Source organism: Ciona robusta, chromosome 14 (assembly GCF_009617815.1).
Source record: "Ciona robusta chromosome 14, ASM961781v2".
Taxonomy (NCBI): Eukaryota; Metazoa; Chordata; class Ascidiacea; order Phlebobranchia; family Cionidae; genus Ciona; species Ciona robusta.
Window position 1 is genome coordinate 709,736 of NC_143248.1, and position 14,261 is coordinate 723,996.

The window sequence follows — 14,261 nt, forward strand, 5'->3', positions numbered from 1 at the left end:
TGGTATTCGTCACTATAGCCTAATCGAGGAAATAAATAAACAATTGTGTTAGGTTTGTCCCAACAATACTATGCAACTAAGCAGATATAGTAGGAAGTAGATGGTTTTCACTCTCTTTTCACGTCGTTAAAAACAGATTAGGAAATATGGCTGGTAACAGTATCCCATCTTAACCTACAGTAATATATCTGTATAAACTTTACACCACAACCTCAACTTACGAAACACATATCAAGTTCCAATTGACTAACAGCTTCCTATTTCATCAAATACCAAAACTAACAAAGAGAAATGCGATATCTTGAAATAAAACGCGGTGTGTTTTGTAGGTTTAGCAGCCACGCTTTTACTCAAGTTGTTTTTTCTTGTATAGCGTGTTATAACAACTCTCGTTTTGCTGCTAATTTCCTTTATACATCATTTAACTTGATCTTTACTACTGTATTCGAAGAAATAAAAATTATGTGAGAATATAACTCCACGTTGATTTAAAAACAATATATCAGTGGCTCATCTGGTATAAAAACGTATAGTGTATTTCCAACGTTTCGTCTGCCATACGGCGAGACTTCGCCACTGATATATTTGTTTGTACTATGCCTGGTAGCAGAAGTAACAGAATGACGTTGATTTAAACTTATTGTATCAAACAGAGTGTTGAACGTTTTGCTCAATTTAACTTAAACTGAGCTCCGTTTCCACAAAGTTATTATTGTGAACAAATCGTGTACTTCAGTAGTTACCGTTTTCTTTACATGTGGCATAAAAAGGCCACTTGCAAAATTGTTTTTTTTTTGTAACATTTTTCCAGCTTTATTAATTCGTATCCAAGTCAACGCTGTTAATTTTTTTGCTGATACAAACAATTGATGATCTGGATTCGAAAATTTTATTATCAAAGGCATTTCAGAAGCGTTGATAAATATGACGTCACAGGGGAATTTGTGACGCCACAAGGAATCACGGCAAAGACACACGAGCACCACCTAACGGCCAAACGTTTGATTTTATTATCTCGCGTTATCACGGTATGTGTCGTTATATTGAGGATATCTTGTCGGTCCCTGGTGACCTTTCGTGAACTCTAACCCGGCGATTGGACCCGTATATGACGTCACATTGGGATGACTAACCTATGAATACATAATATATTGAAAGAATGATCGCCGAACACGTTTTTTTCTTACAATAAATTGTAAATCGGTTTTTAACTATGATTGAACAAATTAATGTAACTTAGTTTATCCTCCTGTGGCGGAAAACAACATGTCGTTATAACCTGGGTGTTCATACACCGCGTGCCAGCTTACGAGATACACTTTGTGGCTGATTATTTTGTGATTTTTTTTATGTAGATGAAAATTTGGAGAACCAATAAGTGACCAATGGGTTAGAGCGATTGCTGTATGTGTCTTGATCAAGAATACATACTTCCATAATGATAACAGCCAGACTATAAGTGAGTTTTAACAAATGCTATTTTGTCACTAAATAACCTGTCCTTTGTTTCAAATATTTTTAAAGTGTCTTCCCCCGAAGACACATACACCCACAATAGCAGCGTTAAGCCTTGAACCAGTTACCTCTAGATTCTTGGCAAGCTTATCGCTGCCTTGGCGCCAGTCGTTGTTGAAAAAAAGTAATACAGTTCTCTTTTTAATATTAATTAGACATGAACTATGATCTGATGAATTTTGTTAAAACCAACCAACCATATTACTGAGTGGTACGAGATCTTTCAATTGAACTTCTTCATAATTCCCGTAGTCGAGGAAAACAACGACAGCCGTTGACTTGCTTGGATGGATGTTCATTATCTTTGCTTTGTAAAACTGCAACACATGAATATTATGATAATGCATATAGTTTAGCAATGTTAAACAAAGGTGGACAGCTTCACAGTATATGATATACATAATAGTGTATGAATTTAACTTGTTTATCTTCGCATGGCGGGGCAACGACAGTCTTTATAATACGGCTGTTATGTTTCATACACCTCGTACCTGCTTACGAGTTACCACATATGTAACTTTGTGGATAATTACTTTTTTATTGTTTACAATTACGGCTAATTATCTTGCTGAACAATGGTAGCAGCGTGAAGCCTTGAACCCATAACCTCTGGGTTAGAGGCAGCCACGCTAACCACTATGCAGTTGCATCACAAACTACCTTGTCATCTTCCCAGTATTTGGCTTGGCAAAACGAACCCTTGCTCCACTTGCATTCCATTGCTTGTTGCGCAGGTTGCGCAGGTTGCGCATGTTGTTGTTGCCCATGTTGTTGCTGCGTATGTTGCGCATGTTGTTGTTGCCCATGTTGTTGCTGCGCGTGTTGTTGTTGCGCATGTTGTTGCTGCGTATGTTTATACTTATGTTGTTCAACATTGACTTTCCTTCCTTGTGATTTCATTCTTTCAGCCGTTTCACCCAAAGTCATCTGTTTGCCAGAGTTTGTAGGTGGTGGTTGTTGTTGTTGTTTCTGTTGTTGTTTCAGTTGTTGATATTGTTGTTGTTGTTGTTTCTGTTGTTGATATTGTTGTTGTTGTTTCTGTTGTTGATATTGTTGTTGTTGTTGCCCATTACGTTGTTGATGTGGTTGCTGTTGTCGTTGTTGTTTTTGTTGTTGTTGTTGCCCTTTAAGTTGTGACGGGGGTTGTTGTTGTTCCTGTGGTTGTTTTTGCACATTACGTTGTGGCAGTTGTTGCGGTTGTTGTTTATGTGGTTGTTGATAGTGGTGTTGATGTTGTTTCTGTTGTTGTTGCCCATTACGTTGCGAAGGTAGTTGGTAAAAGTTCATCTCTGGCGGTCGTTGTCGATTCGAATCAACTTGCTCGTTTGGTTTGTCCTCGTACTGAATACAACTTATATTTGTAACCTGGTTTAAAACGTATGTACACAGGCCCAGTTAACAACACTATTCTAGAGTTGTAAAAATATAATTCTAAAATATTCTTTGTTTACCCTCAAATGGGATGATAAAAGGGAACAAAACACCTATTTTCCCTTAAATTCCCCACCCCACCCTACTATATAAAGTTTACAAACCCAAGATTTGTCTTTGGTGAATCGTGGCGCAACCGCTTTTGGATACAAAACTTTTTCGGACAATTTTTCTTCATTCCACAGTCTATGCTTATCCGTTCGTTCGTTTTGTTGACGAGATTGATCTCTGTTTGTGTCGAATCTGTTCTGACTTTTCTTTGCATTGAAACTATACCCTTGCCTGTATGAGCTTTTATCATTGGGGGTGTGATCATTAAATGGTGGATTCCTGTAAAACAAAAAAATTTTACGCAAATATTAAAAAAAAATTGTTTTTTTTTTAAATTAAAATTTCAAAGAACTAAATACACATTCTCAAAACGTACAATCATTTATATTAACACATGTACTTTAAAAATAAAGTTTTTGTTACAAATTAATTTATACTAACTTTGAATAATTCTGGGGTCTTCTGTTTGAATAACTTGCATCAGATGACCGGGAATTTTCTGTGATAAAATAAAAGAAATAATTTAAAATAACTACATTACAAATATAAAAACTTCACAAAGTATAAGTGAAAAAAAGAATACGAACATCTAAATATTCTTTTCAGCAACTCAAGTCTTGCCAGATGGGGGTCGAAAAGTTAAAAATACACTGCAGTTAAAAGATTAACTACATTATGCCTGGTAGCAAAAGTAACAGAAAAAATCTTTTAATGAAAATATTTACCAGTCTCCACAATGTAAAGGTTGGACACCAATGGTTAATAAATCACCTGTTCTGTCCGACTTCCCACCAGTTTCAACCAAACTTAGTTGTTTAACATATTCGATAATATGATCATCATCATGCATTTGATCTTCAGTATCCACAGTGGCTTTCTCAGGTCCTACATGGGATAATTGGTAAGTACGTGTTATTTGTCACTAAAAGTGCTACCATTGTGGGCCTGTGTGTACTTGGGCAAGACACTTAACGGCAATTGCTCCAACCCAGTGGTCACTAATGGGTTGTTCAATTATCAGCCATACAGAAAAACAATCACCCACACAATTACATACGTGGAAGCTTGTAAGCTGACACGTGGTATATGAAACAAAACACCCATGTTATACCATTGTCGTTGCCCCGCCATGCGAAGTTACATACATTCAACATCACATTGCACAAAAACCCAACCATGCTTAGAAATACAAACGTTTTGGCTCTGTTGGTTGAATCTTGGTTTCCAGAAAATCAAATAAAGTTGTGTTTTTGTTTGAAGCATGTTGTTCTTCATCATCATTATCACGATGCCGACGACTTCTTCCACCTGTGTTGTAATTAATGTAGTGAAATATTTATTTTAATGATCATAAATTCTGTGAATCTAACCCTGAACCACAGAGCTCATGAAGTTGAATGATTCTAATAATGAAACAAACACGCAGTGAAATGAATGAAGAAAGCACAGGAATGTTAGTGATATGCTTTTAAACTAATAATTACTAGGATTGTAGAACCCAAGAAGTTGTAGCTAAATGCTATTGCAATAAACCCAAAGTAAACATTAGAATACATACCTCTCCCTGCTCTTTCTCCTCTTCCTCCTCTCCCACTCCATCTCGCATCTTCTCCTCTTCCTCCACCCCTTCCACCTCTATCACTCCTACTACCTCTTCCACCTCCTCTCCCTCTCTCACTCCTCCCATCATCTCCTCTCCCTCCCCTCCCTCTCTCATTCCTCCCATCTTCTCCCCTTCCTATCCCACCCTCCTTAGATGCGAGTAAATCCTCCAAAGCTGCCTCAAAGTTATTCATGGACCTCGCAACAGCAACCTCCACCTCGTGGCTACCAAACCCCATTTGCATCAGTTGTTCACAAACCTTCTCATCAATTTTTATTGGTGGCTGGAAATAATTTATAAATACAATTAATGAATGAATGTAAATTGCTTTATCTTGCGTCGCCAGAAAACGACAGTCATAGGTAACTTTGTGGGTGATTTTTTTATGTGTAGCCGACAATTTAGACAACACATTAGTGGCCACTGGGTTGAAGCAATTGTTGTTAAGTGTCTAAGTCTTGCCCAAGGACAAAGGGTGTAATAGCCAAACTTTTTCTATAATTTAAACAAGTTTGAACCTTGTGTTTGTTGTCTTGTCCTTTGTACCGACTGTTCTCTTGTTTCCCATGGTAATTGCTACGAGTGGAACTTTGGTCTGGAAACAAAAAGCTATATAATTTGTGTAAAATAAAGAAGCGATTTTTGACCTGAAAGATATTTAAAAAAAAAAGCTTTAAAACTTTATAAAAAGTAGGCCAGTTTTTGAGCTAAAAGTAGTTGGGGAATCTGGGAAATAAATCTAATTTATAGGTTCTAATATTTACTGATTAACTCAGTGCAGAAAATGTTGGGTTAGTCTGCCCACCCTGCCACCCCAGGTTTGGCGCCTATGTAGAGTGTGTTTCTTATAAAAGCTGCCACTTGTTTTAACTACTGTGGTTTATCTTGAAAGCGCAAAATTTTATGGTATGCTACATACACATATATATATAAGATGTAAAAATATTTAGAAACAAACCAATATTGATCTGTGGGGAAGCGGAAGCAGCGAACACCCTTGTTGAAGATTCTTGTGTCTTCACTTCAGCAATTGCAGCTTCACGATGATCCCGAAATCCACTTGAAGCTTCAGGGTTGGAGGTTTCACTTGGTTTTAATGACGGTTTGTTTGCATTGTAATGCTTGGCGATTTTCTGTGCGAGAAAATAAGCTAATAACCATCATCATTTCCTCTATGTAAAAAAACCATACACAAATTCTCATAAAAATAATCACCTACAAAGTTACAAACGTGGTCTTAAGTGGGCACGAGGTGTATGAAACAGACCACCCGTGTTATAATGACTGTCGTTGCCCCGCCATGCAAGGATAAATAAGTTACATACGTGGTAACTTGTAAGCAGGCACGAGTTGTATGAAACAGAACACCCGTGTTATAATGACTGTTGCCCGCCATGCGAGGATAAAAATAATATTCAGTTAAACATGAAGATATTTCTTACTTGTCCAAATGGAACAAATGGTGGGGAAGTTTCATCTTCAATATTATTCCCACGGGCAAAACCACAACCTTCCTATCAAATATTGAAACAAGTTAAGATAATGTTGGTTAAAGTGACAAAAAAGAGATCAAGAAAACTGTAATCCTATCTTCACATTATCATTGGGTGGTTCCTGTAAAGAGCACCCTTGTTTTCCAAATGATGGGTGCCTATGTACACACCCAATGTTTCCATGTTTTAAAATATATGGGTTTGTATACAGGCCACTATGTAGACAAAACACACTCATATATTTTTAAACAACAATTTCTTCACCTTTCCCGCCTTCCACTTGTTGTATAAACTTTCCACTTTACCCCCAAGTACTTCTGTGTTCATTGGGTTCAGCAATAAGAAGCCATTCTTAACAATAACTTTCGAGTGGATTCGAATTTTTGCACCAGGTGGAGTGTCTAGACTGGTAATAACAAAATTAACCATAATGAGAAGCAAAAATAAAATTGAACTTTCAGATAATGAATAAATAAAATGCAACTTACTTACGTTATCTTCGCATGCCAGGAAACGACAGTCGTTATAACACGGGTATTCTGTTTCATACACCTTGTGCCCGCTTACAAAGTTACCACGTATGAAACTTATTTATTCTCGAATGGAGGGGCAAAAACAGTTGTATAACACGGGTGTTCTGTTTCATACACCTCATGCATGCTTACATGTTACCAAGTTTGTTATATGCCATTTACTAATAGATGCATTTTTCTGGATGAAAAAACACACATATGTATGACACATGCAAATGTGTCAGTCACAGCCCATGGGTAAATACAATTTTTATCTCAAACATTCAGTTAAAAACTGAAACTATATCAGTGATATTAAAAGTTAAAATGTTTATTTTCAGCTACATTATGTGGCTTTTCTGGTTTAAATACATTTTTTTAGAAGTTGAAAAGAATTATTAAAAATTGACCTATAAGCATCAAAATTTTAAATATACTACTTTAAGATAAGCATAAAAACGAACCATATTTTGTTGATATGTTCGTGTTCAATCCCCACCACACATTTGCTTCCATCACTAAGATGGATTTGTAACATACGAGGCGAATGATTCGACTCTTCATTTGACTTTGGTGCCGATATATTACGGGTTTTAACAACTTGTAAAACGCATGGTAAACAAGGGACCTGCGATTAGAATAAGAAGTCATTATTTTAAACAACGTGTCAAAGTGATTAGCACGCCTGCCTCTAAACCCAAAGAATATAAGTTGGAGGCCGGATGCTGCTACCATTGCAGGCATATGTGTCTTTGGGCAAGACAGGGCAATTGCTTCAACCCAGTGGTCACTGATGGGTTGTCTAACTTGCATGCCATAAGAAAAAAATATGTTATGATAAATAACAGAAAGAATTTTTGGACAATAAATAATCCATACAGCCACTCCGTCCCCCATAACAATAGCACAATGTTACAACAACTGTTACTTCACTTACCTCGTTTAACTTGTTGATATCATCAGGAAAATATTTATCTCCAATCCCCACGATGTCGAACTGTATTAAATAGGATTGTTTTAACTTGAATATTAGTAAACATTGTTTTAATTTATATTTGTTTAAATTGTCAGGCATGCATTACATAAAAAAAACGCCAACATTATTTACCCACAAAGTTACATCCACAGAAACTCATAAGCAGGCACAAGGTGTATGAAACAGAACACCCGTGTTATAACGACTGTCGTTGCCCCGCCATGCGAGGATAGATAAGTTATAACAATTCATATTACAATACACCAGTATCAAAACTTATGTTCAAATTCCACTTTATTATGACAAAAATAAATAGTGGAAAAAATATTTTCACAATCGTAAGTTAGTTAAATTGACTCCGCAAAATATATCAAACATTTTATCAACAGTTGTACACATGCTACCTACATTCAGTGCAGTTGAGATTATGTCTTTAATATTTGTTGCAGATTTATTAACTGCAGTAAGCTCCTGTTTGCATTTATCCAGGCCTTCACTAGTAAGATGCCTGGGAGAACATAAACATGAAAACCTGGTGCTACCATTGTGGTTTATGGGCATAAGCGTTGAACTTATTTAAATATCGGAAGACATGAATACGCACTCCTGTATTACCAATTCATCATGCTAGCTGCAATTTTCGCTGATATATTTCGCCCAAATGACATCGCCAGTCTTTTATTTAAATAAAATCTCTTCATCGTGTGAGGATAAATAAATGAGAGTCATTTATTCAAACAAAAAATTGTCATGCTTAAGGTTTATTTCACGGAATGTCAATTTAAAATAAAATAATTAAATATATCGTGTTTACCATCCATGTTTGTTCAATTCAATCAATGTAGCCATATTTCACAATCATCCAGCAAAAGTATTTAAACTTAACATATTCGACAACCTATAGAAATCTAAATAGAAGCTTGTTTCCGTATATAGCTTACAATGAATATACAGCGGCACACAAAAACATTCCATGAAAAAAGTTTTTATTTTTTAACCGACTAAATGTTCCAATTTCAATTAAAATAACTATTTTGTGGATCAAAATATAAGTGCAAAGATGTAACACAATATTTCTATTTATAGCAAGTATGGATAATGCTTATGATTTGTAATTAAAATATTTCTAAACACGACATCAGAACACGTTGAATAGATTTTACACTTGAAATAATATGCTTTTAGTGTCTTGACAATCTAAAGGCGCAAATTTTATGTCCCCAGTTTAGAGCAACTGGGTTAAGACCTGCGAATTAAGGTTTATAAATTCTTAATTTAAATTTGTGTTCTGAATAGGCGTAGAAAGCGGAATTATGCTATAGCATTTCGGTTTAATCAATTTGAAAAAATCAACACAAGTTACTATATATGATTATAGGTTTTGATTGCGATAACCAGTTAATTTATAATAAGTATATATCGATAACATTTGCAGCTTGTTTATACTGTCTATTAGATCAGCGTTTATTGTTTTTTTGACCAGTGTTATTATTTTCCAGGTGCTGAGAGACTTTTCTCCATAAACTTTCTCTTGGAGTAACACATCCACCACTTGCTTGGTTTGCCAGTTTCCTGGTCGATAACTTTCTCAAGCAAACGGTCACCAATTTCCAATCTAAGCTGGCCGATGTAAGCCTTCATTTGGTCGGCTTCCGCACGGCTTTGTGGCTTGGAATACATGGCATTTAATGGGAAACCTGGGTCACCAGGTATGTCATATGGAGAAACAGCCAAGGTGTATAACTCCTTTCTTCCTTGCTCTTTATTGGCACACCTTTGCAGCTTTTTCAGGCATTCCTGGATGTATAATGTGATGTAGATAAGTGTACGATCTGCGTCAGATTTTATGTCGTAATTCCGGAAGAAGATGTTTGCACGAAAGAACCCGATCGTTTCATCAATGATATCCGTGGCATCATTTGGCAGACGCGGTGCCGGGCCTTTGTATTTGGTTGGACACTTAATTGGAACCAACGCAAGGTTGCCAATGGATTTTTGAAAAGTTTGAGCAGAATGATAAGCAGGCATAATGTTACACTGTCTTTATCTAATAACAATGAAATTATCTGAGTGAAATAAAAGCTATTAGAATACAGGGCACTAGTGAAGAATCCTCCGGTACATAGCAGAATAGGCTGGTGGAAAGTGTTAGTGGTTGGTGGTTATAGGGGCTAGTAGTTAGTGGTTATAGGTGTTAGTGGTTAGCAAATAAGGTGGGGGGAAGACTTTTCACTAGCACCGAGTTTGCATTAACGTTTGTATATAATAGTGCAAGTAATTATCAAGTCGCATACATTATACTATGCACACTGATAATATACGTTAAGTATAAAGTCAAGCCCGCAATTCATTCGTTTCTTTGTATGATCATCGTAGGTTTCTGTGCTCTCTGTGTTATTTTTGCACAGCACTTTAACTGATCTAAAGCTTTGTACTTTGTATAATTAGCAGGTTCGTATATAATTTACGTTCGCCGTGGCATAGTGGTTAGCGCGCCTGCCTGTAACCATTAGGGGTAATCATTTAGCTGGTGGCCACCTGAAATTTTGGTTTCAAAATGTTCTATAGCCCTCACTGATACCTGCTGTCTAATTTTTTTTTCAAAAAAGTCGGGCGTTTGTGTCGAAAATTAACTTTAAAAATGCGCGAAAACATGCTTTGTCACCGTAATTCGTCTGATTTGCGTAAGGTTAACGATTTATTACGTCACAATCGCGGTCTGTTACGTCACAATAGTGGTATATTACATACGTTACAGCCTTGTTTTTTCCCACTGTTTTAACGTAGGAATCAAACGTAACAATACGCATTCTATGACTTATAATCCAACCTTGGTTTAATTCATAACGGCTGGTGTGGAAAATACGGTGACGCAGCATGATTTCGTGCACTTTTAAAGTTAATTTTCGACACGAACGCCCGAGTTTTTTCAAAACAAAATTATACAGTGGGTATCAGGGAGACCTAAGGAACATTTTGAAACAAAAATTTCAGGTGGCCACCAGCTAAAGGATTACCACCATTAGGTAATGGGTTCAAGGCCTGTCGCTGCTACCATTGTGGGCGTATGTGTCCTTGGGCAAGACACTTAACGACAATTGCTCCAACCCAGTGGTCACTAATGGGTTGTCCAAATTATCAGCCAAACATAAAAAATGAAGAAAAAAAATCCCAAAAAAATAATCACTCACAAAGTAACATACATGGTAACTCGTAAGTTGGCACGAGGTGTTAAACCCGTGTGATAACGACTGTCGTTTTCCGGCCACGCGAGGATAAAGTAAGTTACATTCATTCATACTAATACAGTTTTGTGCAGACAGAAAACACAGAATTATACCAACTGTTAATCTTTTGGCACTTCCTCATTTGTTTTGGCGAATCAACTGCCCAAACTTTATATGGCGAAAATACTGAAGTTAATAAAAAAAAGGGGATAAATAATATTTGATCTACAATTATTAAGTTGTGGGAGCACCATTTTGCAATGAATGGTGTAATAATGAAATTAAAGTAATAAAACGACTGTAACTTATTTATCCTCGCATGGCGGGGCAAGGACAGTTGGCGTTCTGTTTCATACATTTTGTTCCCACTTACGACTCACGTATGACACTTTGTGGGTGATAAGTATAAGATTTTAGTATAACACTACGTCAATCCAGTACAAACAAACAACGGGCTAAAGAAATGAATGTTAATTGTTTCCACTCGCTTGGCAGAAGTACTTCATAACACGGGTGTACAACCATAGATAATACATATATAACAACCTACATAGTAGGCGACAAAAAAGTAAAGCCTTGCCACAAGTTTTTTTGTAATTGGAGCAATTAACGGTTGCATTTTTTTGTGACTTGCATTCATTCTCCCAACCCCCAGCCTTAACTTTAAACGAACGTACCTGTTTAATTGTGAACTTAAGTTACACACTTACCTATTTATATTTTGGATTATATAAAAGGAAATGATCGCTCAAACAAACGATCTATAACCTATTGTTTGGCGGAAGTGAGCATAATAGTGTCTTATGCTTCCGATTAAAGTTTGGCTACAACACCTATAGGCAATTTAAGTTTATTAAGTCGCAGTGTGCGATCAACAATATATGTTTGCAACGTATATGGTGGTGTATGATGCGGTTATAGTATTGGACCATCAGATGGATAAACTGTATTTCGTGTTATTTGTTTTTCTGGTTGGTGGAGCAAGAGCAACTGGAAGCGAAGACATGCAACCAGTTTGGCATGAACTTGGTGCATGGAAGTATTATATACACAATGGTAGTAGAGTTACCTACCATAATGCAACTATTGCGTGTGAGTCAATGGACGCTAAACTTGCACAAATCAAAACTCAAGAGATTCAAACTTTTTTGGAGAAACTGATACCGAAAGGTATTTATTTAGTATACTCATATATGAATAGTAGAGTGGGGGAAGATAGGACAGCTTTTCAATGTATTTTCTCGTCTCATTTGGTAGCAAACTAAGAATATTCAAAACAATATAAAACCGTACCCTCACGACTTCCATATACTGTTGTTAATTGTATAAAACATGATCAGGATATTTGGATTTTATGTGATATAGGTGTCCCATCTTTCCCCACCCTATACTAAATAACCTACGAACATTGATCATTTTGCTGTTAATTCCATTCTGTTTGATCTATAAATATTATGAGCCCGAGGTTGTCCAAATTCTAAGCCATACAGAAAAACAATCACACACAAAGTTACATACGTGGTAACTCGTAAGCGGGCACGAAGTGTATGAAACAGAACACCCATGTAATAACGACTGTCGTTACGCGAGGATTAAGTAAGAAGTTACAATCTCCGCTCTCGTATTCGAAAAGATAAATAAAAAGTTATACTATGTATTTTATGTTTGTTATCAGGCACAAGTTATCGTGATGCTTGGTTCATCGGTTTGAAACGAATGCGTAATTCAAGTTTCCATTGGGATGACGGAACGATGGTGTCACCAGGTTATGCAAATTGGGACCATAAGGAGCCAAACAACTCATCTGGTGATGAATATTGTGTTGAGATAAGATCTACAAGCAATTACAAATGGAATGATATTCCGTGTCATCAAAAAAGATATTACATTTGTCAGCGAAAAGCAGGTGAATATAGAATGCAATATTAATTAATAGTTTACTGTGTAGCTCTGTTCTGTTTCTTACACCTCGTGCCCGCTTACGAGTTATGTATTGTTATTATAGGGCGGATATTATAACTGTTTTGCATGTTGTGTTGTTCACATGGTGTAATGTGGGGTAAGACGGGATAGCAATTCCGTCTTTATCCCATATTTCTTTATTTCCACTGCGACATACACAATCTGAACTATGCTTTTCCTAATTATTTCACCGTTTTATTAAAGTTAACGTAACAACTGACGTCACCACCGACGTCATCACACACATGACGTCAATGCCGATAACAAGCAAATACGGAGGGACGACGCCGCCTTATTTCGTGATCGGTATAGTGTTGGGAATGGCGGCCGCAGTGATATTATTGATAATTTGTATAAAGCTAAGGTAGGTAACAAGGGTTACGTGTCTTGTTTCGTACCCTCCTGCTATCTTACGAATTACCATGTATGTAACTTATTTATCCTCGCATGGCGGAGCAACGACAGTCGTTATAACAGGGGTGTTCTGTTTCATGCACCTCCAACCAGCTTACGAGTTACCACGTATGTGACTACTTTGTGGGTGGATGAAATGTATGACTGACAATTTGGACAACCTACTAGTTTCCACTGCTGGGTTGGGGCAATTGTCGTTAATTTTTTGCCCAGGGGCCGAAAAGTGACGACCCTAACAACTGTTGTGCCACATTTTTAGAAGATATAACATGTATGCAAAAATAGCGTAAAAATATTTAAACGTTTTTTTAGGAAAAAGAACAGCGGGAAAGATTCAAGCACATTAGATGTCACTCAAGAGCCGGACTACCAAGGCACTAGTTCAGGTATTAAGGATAACAAATTGTTGACCTATATACATTTGTGTTTAGATATTGAACAATCATAAAAAAAGATAGAATGAGTTAATTTCTTGTTTTCAGATCAAAATCCGGGACAGCAAGAAGTTATATACAGTAGTATAGGTGAAGCAACAAACGTTCAAAATGACGTCACAATCAATCAGGATGACGTGTACAGCGTGCCTCGTGGTGGGAAACGTGAAGATGACGTCACAAATACTCAAGATGACGTCACAAGCACTCCAGATGACGACACAAATACGCAAGATGACGACACAAGTACCCGAGATGACGTTTACAACATGGCCGGTGATGTCACAAGCACTCAAGATGACGACACAAGTACTCAAGATGACATTTACAATATGGCTGATGACGTCACAGACGATACGACGACACAAGAAACGCATGCCCCGATTTACAGCCAAGTGAACAAAACAGCAAAAACACAAAAACCAAACCAATAACCACTCAGCCATATATATATATATATATGTTGTACGGCATTTATTGGGACCGGTTCTATTTTATGCTGTTAAACGGCCCACAAATATATACCCAGGACTATATACCATATCATATGCGTGTGGTAACATCATGGTTTATACTTAATTATATAGGAATATACATTGGTTTTAAGATGGGATACCGTTAACACATAAGTTTCCGGTCGTGT

At 36.8% G+C, this 14,261-nt stretch overlaps 3 protein-coding genes across 5 annotated transcripts; 1 reads left to right on the forward strand and 2 right to left on the reverse strand.

Moving 5' to 3' along the window:
* Nucleotides 1–877: 877 nt before the first annotated feature.
* On the reverse strand, nt 878–8,535 carry LOC149724687 (uncharacterized). Of its 3 annotated transcripts, none has more exons than XM_089891973.1 (17): nt 8,396–8,535; nt 7,990–8,089; nt 7,543–7,602; nt 7,070–7,233; nt 6,358–6,499; nt 6,043–6,114; nt 5,559–5,733; nt 5,119–5,195; nt 4,556–4,883; nt 4,192–4,305; nt 3,769–3,882; nt 3,439–3,496; nt 3,051–3,276; nt 2,298–2,856; nt 2,176–2,249; nt 1,713–1,832; nt 878–1,133 (listed from the first exon to the last, which is right to left on the reverse strand). In XM_089891973.1, exons 1-17 carry the CDS (start codon nt 8,428–8,430, stop codon nt 1,011–1,013), a joined length of 2,541 nt encoding a protein of 846 aa, XP_089748099.1. In that variant the 5' UTR covers nt 8,431–8,535; the 3' UTR covers nt 878–1,010. The 3 variants fall into 3 exon arrangements, with proteins under 3 accessions (XP_089748099.1, XP_089748098.1, XP_089748097.1); XM_089891972.1 differs by having other exon boundaries at nt 2,176–2,258; XM_089891971.1 differs by having other exon boundaries at nt 2,176–2,856.
* LOC149724688 (actin-related protein 2/3 complex subunit 3-A-like) lies at nt 8,489–10,040 on the reverse strand. The gene has a single exon (XM_089891987.1). It carries the CDS (start codon nt 9,607–9,609, stop codon nt 9,070–9,072), a length of 540 nt encoding a protein of 179 aa, XP_089748113.1. The 5' UTR covers nt 9,610–10,040; the 3' UTR covers nt 8,489–9,069.
* Nucleotides 10,041–11,594: 1,554 nt separating this feature from the next.
* Nucleotides 11,595–14,056, forward strand: LOC149724689 (uncharacterized). The gene is made up of 5 exons (XM_089891981.1): nt 11,595–11,978; nt 12,484–12,714; nt 12,975–13,134; nt 13,497–13,570; nt 13,667–14,056. The coding sequence occupies exons 1-5, from the start codon at nt 11,690–11,692 to the stop codon at nt 14,050–14,052; spliced, it is 1,140 nt and encodes a 379-aa protein (XP_089748107.1). The 5' UTR covers nt 11,595–11,689; the 3' UTR covers nt 14,053–14,056.
* The last annotated feature ends 205 nt before the right edge of the window (nt 14,057–14,261 follow it).

Bases quoted from the DNA above. Each gene is read 5' to 3' on its own strand.
- LOC149724687 (XM_089891971.1), bottom strand. From the start codon at position 8,430: ATGGCTACATTGATTGAATTGAACAAACATGGATG. The intron at 7,603-7,989 runs GTAGGTAGCATG...TATTTAATACAG, and splicing joins TAATCTCAACTGCACTGAAT to TTCGACATCGTGGGGATTGG. The intron at 3,277-3,438 runs GTTAGTATAAAT...TTTGTTTTACAG, and splicing joins AGACCCCAGAATTATTCAAA to GAATCCACCATTTAATGATC.
- LOC149724688 (XM_089891987.1), bottom strand. From the start codon at position 9,609: ATGCCTGCTTATCATTCTGCTCAAACTTTTCAAAAATCCATTGGCAAC.
- LOC149724689 (XM_089891981.1), top strand. From the start codon at position 11,690: ATGTTTGCAACGTATATGGTGGTGTATGATGCGGTTATAGTATTGGAC. The intron at 13,135-13,496 runs GTAGGTAACAAG...ACGTTTTTTTAG, and splicing joins ATAATTTGTATAAAGCTAAG to GAAAAAGAACAGCGGGAAAG. The intron at 13,571-13,666 runs GTATTAAGGATA...TCTTGTTTTCAG, and splicing joins CTACCAAGGCACTAGTTCAG to ATCAAAATCCGGGACAGCAA.